Source organism: Haemaphysalis longicornis, unplaced genomic scaffold (genome assembly GCF_048455015.1).
Source record: "Haemaphysalis longicornis isolate Haplotype H1 unplaced genomic scaffold, Haemaphysalis longicornis Haplotype H1 scaffold_9, whole genome shotgun sequence".
NCBI lineage: Eukaryota > Metazoa > Arthropoda > Arachnida > Ixodida > Ixodidae > Haemaphysalis > Haemaphysalis longicornis.
Genome location: NW_027526460.1, coordinates 141,078,605 through 141,098,155, shown reverse-complemented (window position 1 = coordinate 141,098,155; position 19,551 = coordinate 141,078,605). Strand labels below are relative to the sequence as shown.

Genomic DNA, 19,551 nt, shown 5'->3' with positions numbered 1-19,551 from the left:
CCAGATGAGCCGCGTTTCAGGTATGTGGGCAGTATTCTTAAGAATTTGAAGTGCCGTTTTGCTGATGCGGCCTCGTTGGTAAAGAAAGAAAGTGGAGAAAAAATGCCCGCCAGGTGGGATCCGAGCCCACGACCTCCAGAATACCGGTCTGGTCCGATAACTACTACGCTACCGGCGGGGCGATTTTCCCCTCCACTTTCTGGGGTATCTATGTTTAGGTATTTTTGTTTCCTGTGCTTGGGGGCTGTAGCCAGCGCCACTCGGACTACTCGGGGTGAAGGGTACCTTCTTTTTAACCCCCGGGCCGTGACTCGAGTGTCTACGACATGTCCAGAGTGGTCGACCAGCGTTGAACCCTCTTAAGCTTCCTATGGCACCAAGACTGCCAGAACAGAAGCCCTCGCTATGCATGTAGCGAATCAGAATAGGAAAGGAGGGGCTCGTTGAAAATAACGCAGAAATACGAGTTGGCAGTCAAGAAAACCCCTGAAAGCAAAGGGGAGGATGTGGTAGGTCATTGAAACAGATAAAGAATTTGGAAGGAAAGAAAGAAAGTGGAGAAAAAATATACATATACAACACATACACACACGCGTGCATACACGCAAGTGCGAGTTATATATAGCGTGTATGCGCGCCTGAAAAACTTTTAATACCCCTCGAAGGGCTCGTTTCCCGGCGCACTCGCGCCGATACGAGCTCTCGGCGAATGAGCCCCGTATTCCCTGCGCGTCGAGGAACACCTGGCGAGCCGCGTCTCGCCCTTGGTCGGCCCGCCTTCGGCGTGAAAACACCGCGCCGGCCACACCACACGCGCCGCCGACCCGCACGGATACTATCACCCGCTCCGCTGTCCGGTCGCTACTGGACCACGGTCACCTCGCCCACGGCAGCAGCTTGAGAAAGAAACACACGTTGCATGGGTGAGCGCTCTTTCTATGCTCTCCTTCTTCGCGAGGAAAGTAAATATCAATGCGTGCACCTGTAACGCCGGCCCGTATTCGCGCCGTTTCTTGCTCCACTTGAGGTAAATGCTGCACGAAGGAGTTATAAATTGTTGGCTTCCGCTTCCTGGAGTTACTAATTGCATAAACGTCATTCCTTATCGAATGGGCAGTGGCTGTGATTAGTGGTTCAGAACACCTGATTTCTACCTGTGGGACTCAAAAGGGTGCTGTATTGTTTCAGCCCGTCTTGATAGCCTGAACTTGGGCGCGCGCATGCTCAAAACGTTGACGATAAATTGGGTCTAGCTGAGAATATTTCATGGCGTTCAAAATGTTGAAAGTGTACAAACAGAGTATAAAAATGGATAGGTCCAACACGGATACCGATTACATTGGATAGCTGTGGTTTTTGTGCTTTAAAGTGTTCTCGCATAGTTGATTGTGATATCCAAAAAAACGTACCGGTACAAACCGATGTAAAAAGTTGACATAATCAAAAACATATTTCATTTTACGAACATATATTGTTCCGACTTACTACGATACTCCTAAACAAGAAATTGTTTGATAGGTTCGGTAATTATGTATTATTCAAAATTTAAAATCACGTCGAATATTACAGTGGGGTATCAAATAAATGGTAAGAGTGGGCAACGATAGGTCAAACAGAAGAATTTTCGTAATATCGCTTATAGTATACTCGGTGAAAACTTAAAGGAGCCATGAAGAGAAAACAAAAGTTTGTTTTATTCGAAAGATTAGGTGTTTCATAGTACCCCAAGCGCTTTCCCGGAAGCAAATGATGCTTTATTCGCTGAGAAATAAGGCAATTTAAGCCAAAATTTTAAATCTCCCGCTAAAATTGAACATTCGGTGACGTGTACAATGGCGTCATAGAGCCGGTCCATGAAACAGATACTTAGTATGTCGACTCCATATAGCACCCACACGCGGGAGTCGATCGAGACGGCGGCCATTTTAAAAATACTAGTAAAACCTAGTGCACCCGCAGCCCTAGTCATGGAATCGCCTGATCCGGAGAACAAAACTCTCGCCGAGGAGCTCGGGCTTGCATTTAACAACCTCACACCACAAAAACGCTCAATGCTTCTAAGTGCACGAGCGGCAAGAGTTGTGGGATACGCGGTGGACGGGAAAGCGACAATTCCGCGATAGCCACAACAGACGAACGCCCAGCCGTCGGCACCGCTGCCTCGTCAGCCCCGTCGCGACGGACGAATATAGACTGGTACGTATGTGCCGTATTTTGATTACGGTTAATAATAGTTCAATTTCAGTAGCAGTATCACTTATGCCAGTTGGCCGGTGTCGTGTATGGAAAGCCGTTCGCGCGAGCTCTCTGCTTCGACCAGAAAGATACGAGCGTCAATGCGCGGTGTTTACGGCATTTTTTTCCCCAAGGTCAGAGCGATTTGACGAAGTCGGCGACGAGCGCCAGCATGTCCCAGGAGTGAGCTAACGTAAGGGTCCCTGCCGTAATCACTTCCTCGGAAATGAAGCGAGCACACTCGTACTTCCTTTAGCTCTCTTTCTCCTCCGTTTGCAAAGTTCACAAAACGTAGCCACTTGCTTCGCCTAGGTTCGTCGTTGGGCAGCACATGAAAGGAGATCTCCTCACCGGCGGGGATGTCGTACTCCCTCGACGATTTTCCCGTACTACATGGGCATTTCAAAACGCAGCAACGAAATTTCATTGTAAAGTACTCGAACAAACTGAAGTTTTCAGTGGTTGTAAACTGGAAACGAGCTCGTAACGACAGCAGCAAGCCAACACCATTCGAAACTTACGCGACGACTGGCACTATCTCGTCGCTTCTTGCTGTTCCTTACTCCCCTCGTTTCTATTTTTACCTTTGCTGGTTGGCGATATGACGGCCAACCTCCTGTGAAGGGATTACGATACGAAGCAAAGTCGCGGCTGTGCGTGCTTGAACGGTTCGTTGGCCCCGAAGAGCCTCGAACCCGAAAATTCGTCTGCGCGACGGCGAGATGTCGAGCTCGGCCGGCTCTAGTTTCGTACGCATCGGTGCACACGCTTGCGAGTTCGTTCGGACCTTCAACCGTTTACTCCACCGTTCTTTGTCACACAAAGAATGTGCAGTATGTTTCACGGGCATTTAACTCGCTATGCAAACTGTAAGCCCTGCCTAACCTGCGTTTGCTTTTGCCGGCCTCCGCCAATCGCAGAGCATTCCCAAGTGACATCACAGGTTCTGTTGCGGAAAATGAGCTGGTGGGTCGCATGGTCATTTCCTTTTTTTCCTAATTATGTAGCTTATTTGAGCGAAGTTTGCGTTATAAGTGGTGTCGTTATGGTTCTAACGAGGCAATCTTTCGAATGAACCAAACTTGTGTTTTCTCTTCATGGCTCCTTTAAGAACGGCACCGGAAGTTGCAGCTGTGCCTTATCACCGTAGCCGGATGTTTCTCCGCGCGGCGCAAGTAGGGCGTTACTTGTAATATTTTGAACATGGCGTGAGCCGTTCCCGTGATTTTTTTGGACTTAATATGCTTATAAATGACTCCAGTGACGACAAACAAACTGCGTGAGACAAGGCAGACGATATCGCGCATTCATAGCAAACCCCTTTCAAAACGCGCGCGCACTGACGTCATGGGTCCGGCGCTTTGGCGGAGTGATACACTACATGAGATGGTACCGTTCTTGAGTTGTAACCGAGTATAGTAGTGATTAAGAGTTAAACGTTAACACTTGTGATTCAATTGAGGTGTTTGCACAGGGAATACGACCTAGCTAATAACTCGGTAGCGTGATAATGAAACGCATGGGTTGAAGTACTTTCATGCATCTCTTGTCGATAAGCGTGGGAAAATAAACTTGCTGCACATCGAAATTGTGTACGGTGCTTTGCGATCGACAAATTTCTGTGAACGCCTTGAGATTTCGTTTTGTTTCGATATTGTCCCTGATTCGAACGCTGCTTTAGAGACAGAAACGGGAAGTGTAGCGCGCTGTAAACTCGAATACAACTACTCGGCTACAACAAGTGCAACGGAAGCTATCCCTGCGCCTCATCCCCTCAGCCGGCTGTTCCTCGGCAAAGAGTGCGTTACTGCGAGTAGTTTGAACGGGAAACGAGCCGTTTTCGGGGCATTTTTCGAACATAATTTGCTTGTACAATACTTCAGACAATGTACGCATTGAACGCAATTTCCTTTTAAGACGAGCGAGCGCGCTTTGATATCCGGGTCCGTCGCTTCGGCGCAGGCATACACTGCACAAGCTGCTGTCCTTCATAACTTGTACACAAATCGCGGGCTAAAGAGGTACAACACAACGTACGTGACTAACGACGGGAATGTCCCAGGGGCACTGAATGTCAGGCTGCCATCCTTCCTCACTTCAGTGACGCAGCACTCCCCTCCTGCACCCACAGAGAAGAGGGCGGCTGTCGTTCAAATCACGGCCAGCCTCGCTGATGACCAAGAAGGTGGCCGCGTAGGGGAGGCTTACTGTGGGGCAATACATAAGCACGCTAAGCAAGGCTTCTCGCCTTACGAAGCAGGAGCAACTCATCGTATAAGCTCACTGCAAGGACATTTCTTGGTACCAACGAAACGAAATTGTCGTTGAGCAAAATCGCTCTGCGTCTTCGTCCTATTTTTCCCCTTTTATGAATAGCCGCCACGGCTGTTGACGATTCACATCACCATTTGTGACTGTCGTTCAATGATTAAAGCGAAGCTCCAGTGTTTTTACTTACGGCGTCTGTATCGGGAAAACGTCGGAGTGTAAGAAAAAAATCACGGAGCCCTCCGTCAAACGACGACCGTGGTTGGGCGCGAAGCCTTCTCGTGACGAATTCTTTTGTTGTCGTCTAAATTTTCCAAACCGCTTCGCTCGTGCAGAAATTGAGCAATCGGATAGACGCCGGCTTCACAACGCGAGGGACCCATGTCAGTGCACTGAAGCGAAGCTTTAGTGCACTTACTAATGGCGTCAGCAACGCGAGAACGCCATGCAGGAAAGTCAAATTTATCGGACGATCAGGATGAATGATCGTGGGTGAAGTGAAAGAAGAAAAAAAAACGGTTCACGTGACGGGAATCGAACCTGGGTCCCTCGCCTTATGAAGCCGTCGTCTATCCGATTGCTCCATTTCGACTTTTTTTTTTTGAACAATAACTTTATTTGCAGCAATAAATATGAGTGTAGTTGACATGGGGGCAACAGATATGACGCGAAAGTACAGGAGCAGATGTATACAAGGCTTATTATTACACATGTACACGAAGGCATATGCATATATATAGGAAAGACGCCAAGAAAAGACGCCAATAACAGGTGGAGGACTCTGCGGAATATATACAAAGCCTGAATCAGACGAGAGAAATCAAAATAAAAGAGAACGGGCATAAAGAGATGGATAAGGTAAGTACTGCCGTCTGCAATATCTGGCGTTCATGCCTTCAATGCCCACCCACCCCTTGCAGCGTATGGCCTAAACGGGATAAGTAGGCGACACATACTCGCGTTTATCGAGCTCGGCGGAGGGGCTCATTTGTTTTAAAGGAACTCGCCGCCTGACCACCTTTCGCCAGCGCCTCACGCAGTGTCTCGTCCGACTCGGGTCCCTCTAGCGCACTCATCATCCAGTTTATCCTTTGAACGAAGGGGTGCTAGGCTGGTTTTGCGCTCACCGAGCACTCAACCGCGTCCACCCGTGACCTCCAGACAGAGTGGAGGCCCAGGACGAGGACACAGTCGCGAAGGGCTGGACATTCCGCTTCCGCCCTTAGGTATGGTTGTAGCGGTTTGGAAAACTTAGACGACAACCAAAGAATCCGTCACGAGAAAGCTTCGCGTTCAGCCATCGTCGTCGTTTCGCGGAGGGGTGAATTTCTTTCTTTCCCCCAGGAAGCTCAATGACCCTGTTTTTATTCGGTGAGTTGAGCAGACCAATAGCTACCCAGTCAGTAGAAGAAGCAGACAGCCCTTCCTCTAACTAAGCGATTCCGAAATTTGTATCGTTTGGAATGACTCTTGTGATGATATCTTAAAGGTCCACTGTTAGCTTGTCGTTATTCCAACAAGTCGTCGCCAGTTCGAAGATGAGAAGTCAGCTTTAACTCGGACTAGGGGATTTTGTTGCAAGTTGATTGATTGTAGGGTTTCGCACGCCGACGCAACGCAGGCGATGAGGCACGCCGTAGTGGAGGGCTCCGGATTAATTTTGACCACCTGGGGATCTCTAACGTGCGCCGAAATATCGTACACACGATTTTGTTGCAAGTTATTGTGCACATTTCAATTTAGTTGGATTCAGAGGTCCGTATATTGTGCTTCCAAGAAACCGCATCGATGATTTTTCTAGTACAGCCACGATATAGCACCCACAGCTGCTTGCGTCAACCTCATTTGTCGTGTTACTTTTGTGCGGTCGCCGCAAACGCGAGCCCTCGTTTGAATCAGGCGCGCGCAAAATACTCCTTTACCTTTCTGCGAGAGATGGCGCTGTCATCCCGAGTCTTGCGGACTTACTCCAACAGAGAGCACCGATTCTAGCGCCATCTGGGCCGCGCGTACTGAAACACACCTTCTGCAACGCAACGGGACCGGGAAATTGGAAAGCCGTTCTCATGGGTTGCTGATGCTTTTCCACGTAGCGTTCCTTGCGGAGTACCCCACAGCACCCACCGAGTAACACCCAGCATTTAACCATTGTAGTGGTGTAAACATGGGCAAATGATTCAAGAAAGTTTTGAAGAACGAAGAAATACAAAAAATGAAAACTAAAGACTGAACGAAACAAAGTTGTCTATCTTCTACGTCGCTAACAGACAGCGAAGAGAAAATTTTAAAAAATGCGCCTAAAAAAACGAACCGAAACACGAAAAAAAATCTTGCAAAAGAACCAACCATGAACGCCCTGTGTCTGAACAAAAATGCATAATTGGCAAAATGAGCGCTGTTAACCGTTATAACAGAGCAAGTGTACATTATTTGTCAAAGAAAAAAAAACTAAAATGAAGAGAAGCTGCAATGATTCCGCAGAAAAGCACATTTCGTGCAATTTCTGTAAATGTTTGAAGACAAAAGGTCGTATATTTGGGTAAATAAACGCTGGAATGTCGGTCTATCTGTCTGTCACCCGAATCATCAGAAAAAGTGAAAAAAATACACAGATGTTTCGAAAACTTTCCACCCATGCGTAAGTTGGTTGGTTCGTCTGTACGATGTTTTATTTTCTGTTTCGGTGTGTTTTTTTCGGTCTTCTTTTACATCTGATTTCGCAGTGGGGGAGCGACGAAGGAGAATTTTTTAAATGCAGAGCATTTCTTGAACTCACGATGTCACCCGGCGTTGGCGTGCCTCGGCGTCCGCAACAGCCTTTCCAGGTTCGCCCTCTCCCCCACTCCTCCTCTCCCGCATCACGCTACCCTCCTCGCTCTCAACAACAGGTCCGCACCCCTCCCCCTACACTATATAAAAAAATAATACTTACCGGCGCCTGGTTTCGATCCCACGACCCTGCGTGCGGAACGCAAGGTACATGGTGCTCTACCCACTGCGCCACAAAGCCGACACAGAATGGAAGGCTACGAACGCGCCTTATATCCTTGACTCATTCAAACTACGTCAAGAAGCTTCTGATACAACGCATTCACTACCTGTGGGCGGAACGCGAGGTACATGGTGCTCTTACCACTGCGCCACAAAACCGACACAGAATGAAAGGCTACGAACGCGCCTTATATCCTTGACTCATTCAAACTACGTCAAGAAGCTGCTAATACAACGCATTCACTATCACCAACTCCCCAAACACTAAACGTTAACGCAATACACCCACCCCCTATGCGACGCATTTACTCGAGTCCCCCTCGCGGGGAGATGGGCCCTTTTTTTATATCGTTCGTTCATTGTTACCATCTGTTAGTTTTTATTTCTCGCATTATCTAATTTTGAAAATTTCCTTCGGGCAAATATCTCCATTTCGACTGTTATAAGGAATAAATGTGTTATATTCTCTCATTTGCGTCATAGTGCAGACACAGGGCGTTACTCAGCTAGTGCTCTTGGGCGGTTTTTTTATTCGTGTTTCGTTTTGTTTGAGAGGTAAGTTTTGTTTTGGCCTCGTCATATGAGGGCGGTGTATAAGAGCGACATTCTTGGTTTAGTTAGTGGTATTTAGTGTTTTTTTAACTTCTGGTCTTATATTTAGTTTTTAAAGCAAAGCGTTGTACCTCTACCAGCCAACGGTTTTTCCGTGGCGTGCGGGACAAGAAATTCCCAACGTGGCTGCGGAGGGGGAGGGCGGTTTTCACTCATGAAGCACAGTGTAGATGGCGCGGCGAATTCACCCAGCGTTACCCGCACCCTCACGCCGGTGGGCGCATCGGCACGACCCGGTTTTGTCGTCTGGTTTAGCGACAGTTGTTTTGGGCCTGTTTAGGCGCAGCTTCGCGTCCATTGCGCGGTTACTTCGCAAGGCTTGATTAAATTGTTCGACAGACCCCCTGGGTAACACGGACACAGCGGAATTAAGTGGTCGTATGGCAAAGATACGTTAAAGATTGGTTTGCAGGGCTGGAAAACAAAATGTGGCGACCACATACAGACATCTGGCAGCTCGACAAACACTACCTTTTGCGCACTGCTTGCCACGACTGGGACTCCGTTCTCTAAATTTGTGAATACCAATTCGGTTGTGTTTTAACAGGTATTACAAAAGGCGAAAGGAGCAACTGGTTCCGATAAATAGCGATTATAAGAGTTTCATGAGCTTTCTCGGAATTTTCAAACTTACTAAACTCGCCAGTTTAAATCGGCATAAATGGGAACCACAAAGCTCACATGCCATGTCGGATTTTTCGGTGTCTGCGCTTGTGTCGCGCGGTGGTGTATCTCCGAGCTAGCACACCAGGATGGCTAGGATCCGCTATCATACCCTTGGAATGACGCTCCTCGCCGTTTTCGTTCTCCCGACGCACGGTCGGGCTACAGCGGCGTCGTCGGCCGCTCTAGCCCGGCCGTAGCTGACGCTTCTGCGTTTGGGACGCCGCCCCCGCGATTTCTGGGTAACGGCAGGCAGAATCTCTAATTTCACTCTTTATAGAGCCACGTGTGTGAATTCAAATGACGTCGCATGGGCAATTGTTGTGGGTGTCGTTTACAGCTTTGCGTTCCAACCACCTTCACAGCGTGGATTGGAGCCAAATTTTTTATATGTATTCGGCCAACTATCTGCACGCACGTTTTTTTTTTAACTATTACAGCTGTTAACTCCGGCAATTATGCATTTCTGCGCAGATGCGGGGCGTACTCGGCACAGAATGCTTACGCATTAGAACTAAATTTACCAGGGCGTAACGGGAGCAGAATTCACATCGTATGTGTGGAAAATGAGAGTGCTACCGGTCGGGCCACGCAAAGCATATTCTTGTGGTGCTTTAAGAAGAATAACAGGTACGTGTGTGCAACGCCACCGCATTTTGACACTGACTTCACTCGAGGAGATTCTCCGTGCAGAACCGCGGCCCGGCCGTGCCCAGAGAGACGCATGTATAGTCACCGCTGTAGTTTAAAAGTTTTTCGTGCTGCTGTAGCGCCCTCGATACGGTCCCAATGCGAGAACAACTTGCGTCCATGCTGATTATCGCACTAGGGCAACATCACTCTAAGGGCCCTGTGATTTACTTTGGGAATTTTCCATCTTGATCGGAAGCACTCCGATTTGGGTCACGTGCTTCCGGTTGGCAAAGTGTCTCTGTGTGTGCATTCGCAACATGGAGGTAAGAAAAGCTTAGGAGGTACCCTGACGTCACGCATACTAATTTCGGAAACGACATTTTCAAAGGTCTCGTTATTTTCCTGTATTTTGCGAACATTCGCCACTTCCACCGCCTTTGGACGCTGCGCCGTCTTCTGCCGCGTCTGCGCTTTCTCAACACTGGAGTGACGTCAATTAGGCGGCGCTGTGACGTAGAACCTCGGTGGGCCGGCCCTTCGCCGTCGTTGCCAGTGGCTTTCAGAGGAAGTGAAAGGGGAGCGTTTTAATGCCGGCAATTGTAGTTATGGTGTGACAGCATCACAATAAATGCCCGCCATTTACAAAGAACCCAGTGCGTTGCATCCATCCATCCTGTATTCATTTTGTGAATCATATGCGACCAAGCCAAGAGAAAAACAGCGAAATTGCGGTTTTATTTGGCCGCGCCGGTTCAGTTCGAGATTAAGGTTCTCCAGTTCGGCACACTCCTTCCTCCCGCAGTTGGGCCAATTGCCTTCTGGTATCGAAGAGAAAAAAATCCCGGGCCATTGTCACTAACGTGAAAACTGGGGAAGGGCGAAACATGCAGTGTATAGGTGTCTTGCCGGTGCCTTGGCGCCTTGTCGTTTTTGCCCATGGATATAAAACCATTGGGGGTAGAGGTATACAGATTTGCTGTAAAAGTCTCATGTCTTTGAAGCATTGTTCTTTTCACCTGTCTTTTTTTTTATTCTTTGAGCCGCCAGCCATCTTGAGGGCCGTCTCTTGATCACGACAACGCCTGCTTTTTGATCTACCTAGTTTTCTGATCATAGGGGATTCAAACAGTAACGCGATATCTAGCTGCTGTTCAATCACGAAAGCGACTCGACCGATCAGTTTGCCACGTTTGCAAATAACTGCTGTTCACTCAGTTAAAGGGGCCATGAAGACAAAGCACAAGTTTGTTCCAGACGGCTTTGACCTGATAGCAGTAATGCCAATTATATCGCAAATTTTAACGAAATATTTGACATACTATAGAAAACAGGTGAGGCAGTGGCGACTCCACGGCCACTTTCCGGCGATTTCTATGACGTCACAGAACCTTGTTTATGCCATTAGCGGTCGCCAACATAAGCCACCGCCACGAAACATGACTGTGAGATTGTAGTAGGGCCTCTAGTTCCGTTTGATCGTATGAATCACTTGCATGCTAACGTGCATTTAACACACTTATAAGTGTACGTTTTAGTGCTGGCCGATATTACGTCATTCATGCCCGCAATACGTCACAGACGACGGAAAGCTGAACATTTTTGAACATTACCCTTTCGTGGATGCAGTAGAGCTGAGTGAGTTATAGCAAAAGGTTAGTTTTTTTTCTTTTTTTTTTTAAATTTAACGAGGTTGTGTTTGCCACTTTCTGGATTCCCGACTGCCGTGTCTGCTCCGTGTTGCGTACCGTGGAAGAGGTTCTTCACCGCCTCTAACTGATGTTCGTGGGAAGCGAGATGATACTGCGCTAACAGCATAAGACTTTTATGTGCGAAGTACCTTAGGACCGCACAATGTCCGTCCGCGTCCGTGCGCTTAGCATTTACAATCGCAAAAAATCACACAGGCACCGGCAGGATTCGATCCTGTGTCTTGTAGACCAGAAAGGGTAAGTGGCAGTGGTCTTACCCATTGGGCTACGACCGTTTTTTTTTTCTTTATTGCCTGCTTGGCGACAACACAACACGCACTGTTCAGTACACAAATTACTAGCTCCAGCCACCAATCGGCTGAAGGGAGTGGCTTAAAACATCTTAAATTGCGCTAGAACATCCAGAATGGGTAACCACTCAGGCTCTTCCGGCATGACTCGATAAACTTCTCTTATATAAGCAACGCTTTCAATGAAGTACTCTCGCACTGTGCGAGCATCCTCTTCGGAATTTTGAACCGCCATGCGAGTTTTCCACATAGAATGCAGACTAAGTGCCATTAACATATCATAGGGCACGCCTCCGTCATTGTTTACGGGCAAAAAGCGAATGCCATAAGGCGTTAATGGTAAGTTTTTTTTCAGGGTTCGTTGGAGGATGTCCCAGTGAAACACCGCATCCCAACAGTCCAGAAAGATGTGCTCAATTGTTTCCAGCTTTTGGCATAGTACATATAGTCCTTTTTCCTGCAGCCAAGGTTTTACCGGAAGCGTGCCGCTATGAAGTTTAAAGAAGAAAGATTTAACAGATGAACGTACTGGCATTCGTTTCACTCTTTTTAGAACATCTTTTCGTGAACCCACTGCATATAACTGACGATAAACCGGAACAGGCAGACACACATCAATCATATCTTTGTACAAATGTTTCCGTGGTACACTACTCAAATACTCAGAGGAAAACCTAACCCTTAAAATCCTAAAAGCATCCACCACTTCGCGCAAGAACCCACGCACACGTACACATCGCATTTCAGAAGTTGAAACTACATAGTCTGGAATGACATCACGTAGTCGGACTTGTACCACAGTACGTAGAAAGCAATCTCTCTGATCTCTCAGAAACATAAACCTAGAAACTATTTGTCGGATAAACAAATGTGCCAGTCCCAATCCACCACTTTTCACCGAGCGAAACAAATCAGTTCGACTCATGCGCTCCCAACTTGAGCCCCGCAAAAACACCGCAAAGACTCTGTGCAGCTTTTGTATGTTCCTTCTTGACATACAAATCGCCTGTAGAACGTACCATACCTTGGCAACAGCAAACACATTACATACTGATGCACGGGCAAACATTGACAGATCCCTTCCCCCCCATTGTGTTAATTTCTCTCTAACTCTATCAGTTTCTCCGTCCCAGTACTCTCTCGCATCCTGGTAGTTTTCAAGGGGGATGCCCAGATACCTGGCCGGAGTTGACGTCCAAGGCATGTTCTCGAAAAACAGTGGCCTACTTTGCCAGTCACCGTGCCAAAATCCTATGCACTTGTTCCAGTTAACTGCACTGGCAGACAACTTGCAAAATCGCTTTAGATCGTTCACCACCTCCCTCACACTTTTCCTATCACTACAAAAAACAGCGATGTCTTCGGCATATGACAGAAGTTTAACTTCACTGCAGTGCAAACGGAATCTGTGTATATTTTCATTTTGAAGAATCTTTTAACAAAAGGGTTCAAGATAAATCGCAAACAACAAGGGACTCAAGGGGCACCCCTGCTTCACCGACGACAGTATATCAAAACTTCGTCCCACTTTTTTGTTTACAATAACACGAGCTGAGCACTGAGTGTACGACATCTTTACACCTTCGAGGATGACGGATCTTACGTTAACGTGTTCTAACACTGAGAAAAGAATGTTATGCGCAACACGGTCAAATGCCTTCTGCAAATCAATTTGGATCATCGCCATGTGGCCCCCTAGAGCGTCGCAACGTGAGTTAGTACCCGAGAGTCAAACGGCTTACTCCCTCGCCTGTAACGGTGCGGAGTGCCTTAGGACCTCCCAATGTCCGTCCGCGTCCATCCGTGCGCACACCGCCATCAAGCGAAAATCAAGCGAAATTCGATTTGAGCTGTGAGTTGCAGTTTCATTTAGGGAATAATCAAGGTGAAACTCACGGCTCAAATCGAATGACGGTCGGGGCGCAAATCAGATGTCACTTGGGGCGCAACTTGGATGTCATTTCGAGTCCCCGTACCCCGCACCCTCGCCATCATCCAGGGAGTGGAGATGCTACCATTTTTGTTAAGGACGATAGTCTTTCTTTGGCTACTTAAATAACAAATTTTTGCCTGTCTGTCGGTCTGTGACTATATTCAACCGCCCGGCCAAAGTGAAACAGAAGATGCGGAGTAGTCTTATATACCCACCGCTAAATCTAAATGTCTAAGTCGGGTGTCAATGTTCATACTTGCCAACATTGTTGGACAAGAACAAGACATAACGAAAATATAAGGCAGAAAATCAATACCCAACTGATATTTGCAATGTTCCTTCATTAAAAATTTATGGATGCTTCGTTTTTGAGATAGAAAATGAAATACTACATCAACTCGCAGAAAACCGTAGCCTGCTGTTGCCCGCGCCACTATAACTTCTGGCGCCATTTTAAGGAATCAAACGGCAACAATAAGGAAAGGTTCCACTAGATAGGTTCCACGTACCTCTTGGAACGCTCTTGTAGAACGGCAACTTGGTTATATGGAGTAGGGTGCCTCGATTCACGCGCGGCTCCGCCGTAGGGCAGCGCTGGCATCCAGGCACCCGCCGATTCGTACAGGCCTATTACAGTTACCTCAGTGGCATACAGGCTGGCAATGCAAACCATAAAAGCGGAACTACAGGCGTGGATAGAGGGGAACGGCATACTGGGAGAACTACAAAATGGATTCAGATGAGACATACGCTTAGAGGACAATTTATTTGTCCTAACCCAATGCATAGAGGTGTCAATGGCTCAGAAGCGACCACTATGGATAGCATTTCTCGATATAAAGGGAGCCTACGACAACGTAGATACAGAACTTCTATGGAGCATACATTATCGGAGGGGATTAGGCCAGGACTTTATACAGCTGTTGCAGGGAATTTACAATGAGAGCGAGGTGCAAATTACTTGGGAGGACCAAAAGTGCACGGAACCGGTAGTCACAAATAGAGGTTTAAAGCAGGGTTGCCCTCTGTCGCCATTGCTGTTCATGCTGTACATGGCTAGACTAGAAAGAAAGCTTGAAGGCAGTAAAATAGGTTTCAATCTGTGTTATAGCCGCAAAGGACAGGAAGTGGAACAACATATCCCGGGACTGATATATGCAGATGACATAGTTCTACTAGCAGATAGCAAACAGTGTCTACAACAGCTCACAGAAATCTGCGGGGAAGAAGCCACTGAACTGGGGTTAGAGTTTAGCACAGAAAAGTCGGGAGTTCTGGTTTTTAATGATAACGCCCGTAACGAATCGGTATTTGTTCAACAAGCAGCAATACCGTGGGTAACGGAATACAAATATCTGGGCATATGGATAAACGAAGGTCAGGCGTATCTAAAAACTCATGAGGAGCATTTAAGAATGAAAGGCAAAAGGAACGCCTCTACCATGAAGCACAAAGCACTCTGGGGATATAACAGATATGAAGTAGCGAGAGGAATCTGGAAGGGAGTAATGGTATCAGCACTCACCTTTTCAAACGCGGTAGTGTGTGTCAAATCAGAGATTCAATCAGGGCTAGAAGTAAATCATAGGGTGGTAGGTCGATTGGCATTAGGAGCACACAGTAAAACAACAAATGAGGCAGTGCGCGAGACATGGGATGGGCATCCTTCGAAGTGAGAGAAGCACAGAGCAAAATATGTTTTGAAGAACGGCTTAGAAATATTGATGACCAGAGATGGGTGGCCAAAGTGTTACGGTATCTTTACATGAAAAGTGTGGACACACAGTGGAGGGAAAGAACCAGAATGCTCAGGACAAAGTATATGAAACCTGGAAGTTCAGGGGAAACGACGAAGGCAATCAAAAATGAGGTGAAAGAATCAGAGACAAGGACCTGGAAAAAGAGGATGGATAAGAAGTCCTTAGATATCTACAGGGTCGAGAAGCAGGAGTTCACAAGGGAAAACTTATTCGATAATACCAAAGGGAGTGCATTGCTTTTTGAAGCCCGGGCGGGTCGCTTGCGGACAAAAACGCTTATCCGCGAGCCGGTACAGGAAGATCTATGCGCAGGCTGCGGAAAGGAGCCAGAAACCATGCGATTTTTTGTAACGGAGTACAAAAGCATCCGTCCAGTCCTCAGTGAGGGAGCCATCCAGCTTCCGGAGGCCCTTAGCTTTAAGGTTGGCGGAAAAGTGAATTGGACAGCAGCAGAGGTTAGTAGAAGAAGGTTAGAATGTTCGTGGGAAAAGAGCAGAGAACAATCTGGGAAGACATGCGAACAAATTTCGTAAAAGTATTTTCTTTTTATTTTTATATTATTTTGTATTTATTTTGTTTGTATTTTTTGGCGTGATGAATGTACAGTGGCGTTGCGACTAAGGCCGCAGTGCAACGCCAACCCGTTACAAAGGGGAAGCCGCTAAGCATCATCATCATCATCATCATCATCATCATCATCATCATCATCATCATCATCCGACTTGGAGCTGTGGAACGCGGTAAATTTAAATTGACTTGAGGAAACCTCTAGCGTGTTATCTCGGGAGGAACGAGACGGGAGAGGAACAGCATGAGAGTCGAGCGGGAAACACAAGAGAGGCATTTACTTGGCAGGGGCGCCAGTGGACTATCGTCTTTCGTCGACATTTGCTACGAAGTGAGCAGATACGCGGCCATTTTTTTGTTTCCTCTTTGTAATGCATAACGCCGCCCCATTGCTGCTCCTAAGGAGGTGACGACCTACGAGTTTGTTGGGGACGAACAATCAGATTCTGACGTTGCCACTCTTGGAAATTAGTGCAATTTCATTCTACCCCCAGAAAGAAACATTTTTCAAATCAAAAGCTTGAAACCATTGACTTTAGCCCCGAAGCCTCGCTTGTCCGCGACCGACTGATTGCAGTTGCTTTGACGAGCCACGAATCTTTATTTAAAACTTGCTCATGGGCTTAGTATCACCGCTTAGAATAAACTTCGCGATAACCGAACACCTGCGAAGGAGAAAATAGATTGATTGATTGATTCTGGGGTTTAACGCGCCGACGCAACGCAGGCGATGAGGCGCGCCGTAGTGGAGGGCTCCGGATTACTTTTGACCACCTGGGGATCTTTAACGTGCGCCGAAATCTCGTACACACGGGCGTTTTTGCTTTTCGCCTCCATCAGAAAAGCGGCCGCCGCGGCCGGGAATCGAACCCGCGACCTCGTGCTCAGTAGCGCAACGCCTTAGCCACTGAGCCACCGCGGCGGGTGAAGGAGAAAATACCAGCAAGGCGTTGCTGTGACAGTTTTCTGTTTGTTTTTTGTTTGTTCTTGGTTTGTTTTTACTTCGAGTAAAAAATAGAAAATGGTTTTTCAACGTTGATGCTTGGGCAAGTAGGTGTTCCGTATTCTTCAACGTACACCGCAAAATACGAGGACGTCAGAGCAATAAATTTCAGTTGTGAGTGAGAACCTGTGTGTCTTCTCCTGCCTCTTGTCTTCTGCATTGTAAACGGGAGGACAACCGCGGCGTTACCAAGGTGCAAAGCTGTCACTGCCGGGTGCTGTAAATGTTTTGGCTGATTTTTCGTTCTAGATAATTCGGTACTGCTAAGATGAAAATATCACCAGCATTGGTGGGGAAACCTAAGCCTCCTTTAGAATTAAAAAAAAAAATAATATGCAGAAATTCAGAGAATGCAACGAAGGCGTAGCATTCTTATGCCGTTTGTTTGGAGTGAGTTCTTTTCAGCCAAATATAGCGATGAGTAGCGAAAGCCGTTGGATTATTTTATTCTTGTTCATTTTTCTTTCGTTTCTTTTCGCCAATGTTGTAAATGTATACCATTATAGCGATGGAGTGCTTTTACTTCGCTTATAACTGATTTTTCGGAAGGGGTGTTGCAGGGCCAATTTGAGCTATATTTATACGTATTTCCAACGTTATTTTGGGGACCTTTTTGTTTATTCTTCGGTTTTTGAGGGGCATGTATAAATGCATATTTTTTAAAATTTTGTCACCTTATTTTTGTGAAAATTTTATTTTTTCGATTTTTTTTTCATTTCTTGGCTTCCCAAAGTTCTTGTTGTTGATTGTAGAGTTTAACGCGCCGACGCAACGCAGGCGATGAGGCGCGCCGTAGTGGAGGGCTCCGGATTAATTTTGACCACCTGTGGATCTCTAACGTGCGCCGAAATCTCGTACACACGGGCGTTTTTGCTTTTCGCCTCCATCAGAAAAGCAGCCGCCGCGGCCGGGAATCGAACCCGCTACCTCGTGCTCAGCAGCGCAACGCCTTAGCCACTGAGCCACCGCGGCGGGTTCCCAAAGTTCTGCTCGACCAATTATCTCCATCTACGCTATTATAATGATTACAAGTGTTACTTCTGCCAAATGCGCATTTTTGTTGAAATGCAGGGCGTTATACGGTTTTTCGTCATTTTCGCCATTTTTATACGTATTTCCAACGCGTTTTGGTGGACGTCTTTTGTTTGGTCCTGGGTTTTGGGGAGTTCATGTATAAGATGCGTAGTTTTGATTTTGTCAGATCATTTTTGCGAAATTTTTGTTTTCTATTTTTCTTAATTTTTAAAATTTTCAAAATTCGGGTCGACTGGCTATGTCTCCGTTTACGCTATTCTAACGATTACAGGTGTTACTCCCGCCAAATGTGCATTTTTCGTGGAAATGCAGGGTGTTATACGGTTCTGGCTCGGCGATACTCGGCAAGGAATGATACGCATTAAAATGAGTACCCGTTAGTATTCTGTGAGAAGGATGACCTGCGAAGCTGGATGTAGTCGACGGAGCGCTCGAAACAAACCCAGTTTGTTCGTAATTTGCCATTGAGCACACTTCCTACCCATTTACATGAACGAAACTTGGGAGCACTCGAGCTTCATTCTAGCGAACAAACATAGGGCTGTCTGTGTCCGTCCCGCGTCGTTGGCATCTTACTGACCGAGTAACACACAACCCAACCCGCTTTACCAGTGAAGACACCAGACAGGTCGCATTCGGCTGTTTGACGTCCACCTATAACCTCCCGCCAGCACAACCGACGCGTCACGAGTGACGGCGTGAAAGCTATAGCTTCGCTTGCACGCCCACCCCTCCCCCCTCCACTCACCGCACGTGTACGGTGTACATAATCAGGCAACCGCTTTCGTGCGCGTGCTTGAACGTGAGACACACCGGCAAATAACGGTTGTGAAAGAGGGGTCGGTGATGGCGAAAAGGAACGCCGGAGCGGCGCCGAGTAATACAGCTTCACCGGAATGAAAGCTTGGCTAGTAGAAATACACTGCTTCGCAGTAAAAATAATAACGTCGGCGGAAGCCACACAGCAGTGAAAATCTACGTAACGCGAAGCTTCCGTCGCGGCGATTTCTGGATTGAGGTGAACATGGAGGAGGATTTTAGAGAGTGCGGTTGCGCCTGGCGTAGTTACTTTTTCAGAACGGTGACCAGTAAAGTGCGTCGAGAAATACAAGACGTAACCAGGACCGCTAACAGCTCAACCTCCCTGGCGAAGACGCCGCCAGCTCCAAGCGGAGTGAAAGTTATGCACGCACGAAATGGGGCGAATTCCCCTGGGCTATCCGAAGTGGCTGGCCCGTCTACCCCTCGGCGATAAGCCGAAGAAGCAGCTCTTTCCTCCCCCCAACACCCCCCACCCCCCGGAGTCGCTTTACGGGCCCCGCGGGCGCCATACTCAGAAGCCAAAGTGATCTGGTGTACGGTACAACCTAGCGGTGCAGAGGATCAGAAAGCAGCAGCAGCAGAAGCAGCCCCCGTAAGCCGGACAAAGAGCCGAAGCAAGCTTCGCTTTGAAAAGCGAATGTGTGCTCCAAAGTAGCATCTATCACCTCGATATAGCCACACTGACAAAACGTGACTGGAAGTGCATTCGACCCAACTAATGTCGATGCAGCTACGGTGCACCTGTGTTTGTCTTTGAGGTGAAGTCGGCGACCGTTTGGAAAATATTAGTTGACGCATATTGTTAGCAGCGCTGTTTACATTGTGCTTCAAGTGCACTTGACTTATGGCTTTCGCACAGCCGCTGGTGACGTCTATGTTGTTACCAGCACTGGCGTCGTTGCCCGCACGTGAGCTCTGTGAGAATACGTCTACAAGGCGGCAAACGTGCCTCCTATGGAAGGCACTGCCGTGGAGGCTGTCGCCTCGTCGCTGGTGAAAGCAAAGGCAAAACAAACGAGCGCTACCTCTG

At 47.4% G+C, this 19,551-nt stretch overlaps 1 protein-coding gene across 6 annotated transcripts in view; it reads left to right on the top strand.

Moving 5' to 3' along the window:
* Prestin (solute carrier family 26 member prestin) overlaps positions 1 to 19,551 on the top strand; it is a 305,226-nt gene that overhangs the window by 175,097 nt on the left and 110,578 nt on the right. Inside the window, exon 1 of one of the 6 annotated variants that reach the window (XM_077683519.1) lies at positions 903 to 923. The exons of the other annotated variants lie outside the window; for them this stretch is intronic. Coding sequence (XP_077539645.1) covers positions 920 to 923 — 4 coding nt within the window. The 5' untranslated portion in view covers positions 903 to 919. Of the gene's footprint in view, positions 1 to 902; positions 924 to 19,551 lie in introns of those variants that run through there. 6 annotated transcript variants of the gene reach the window in all.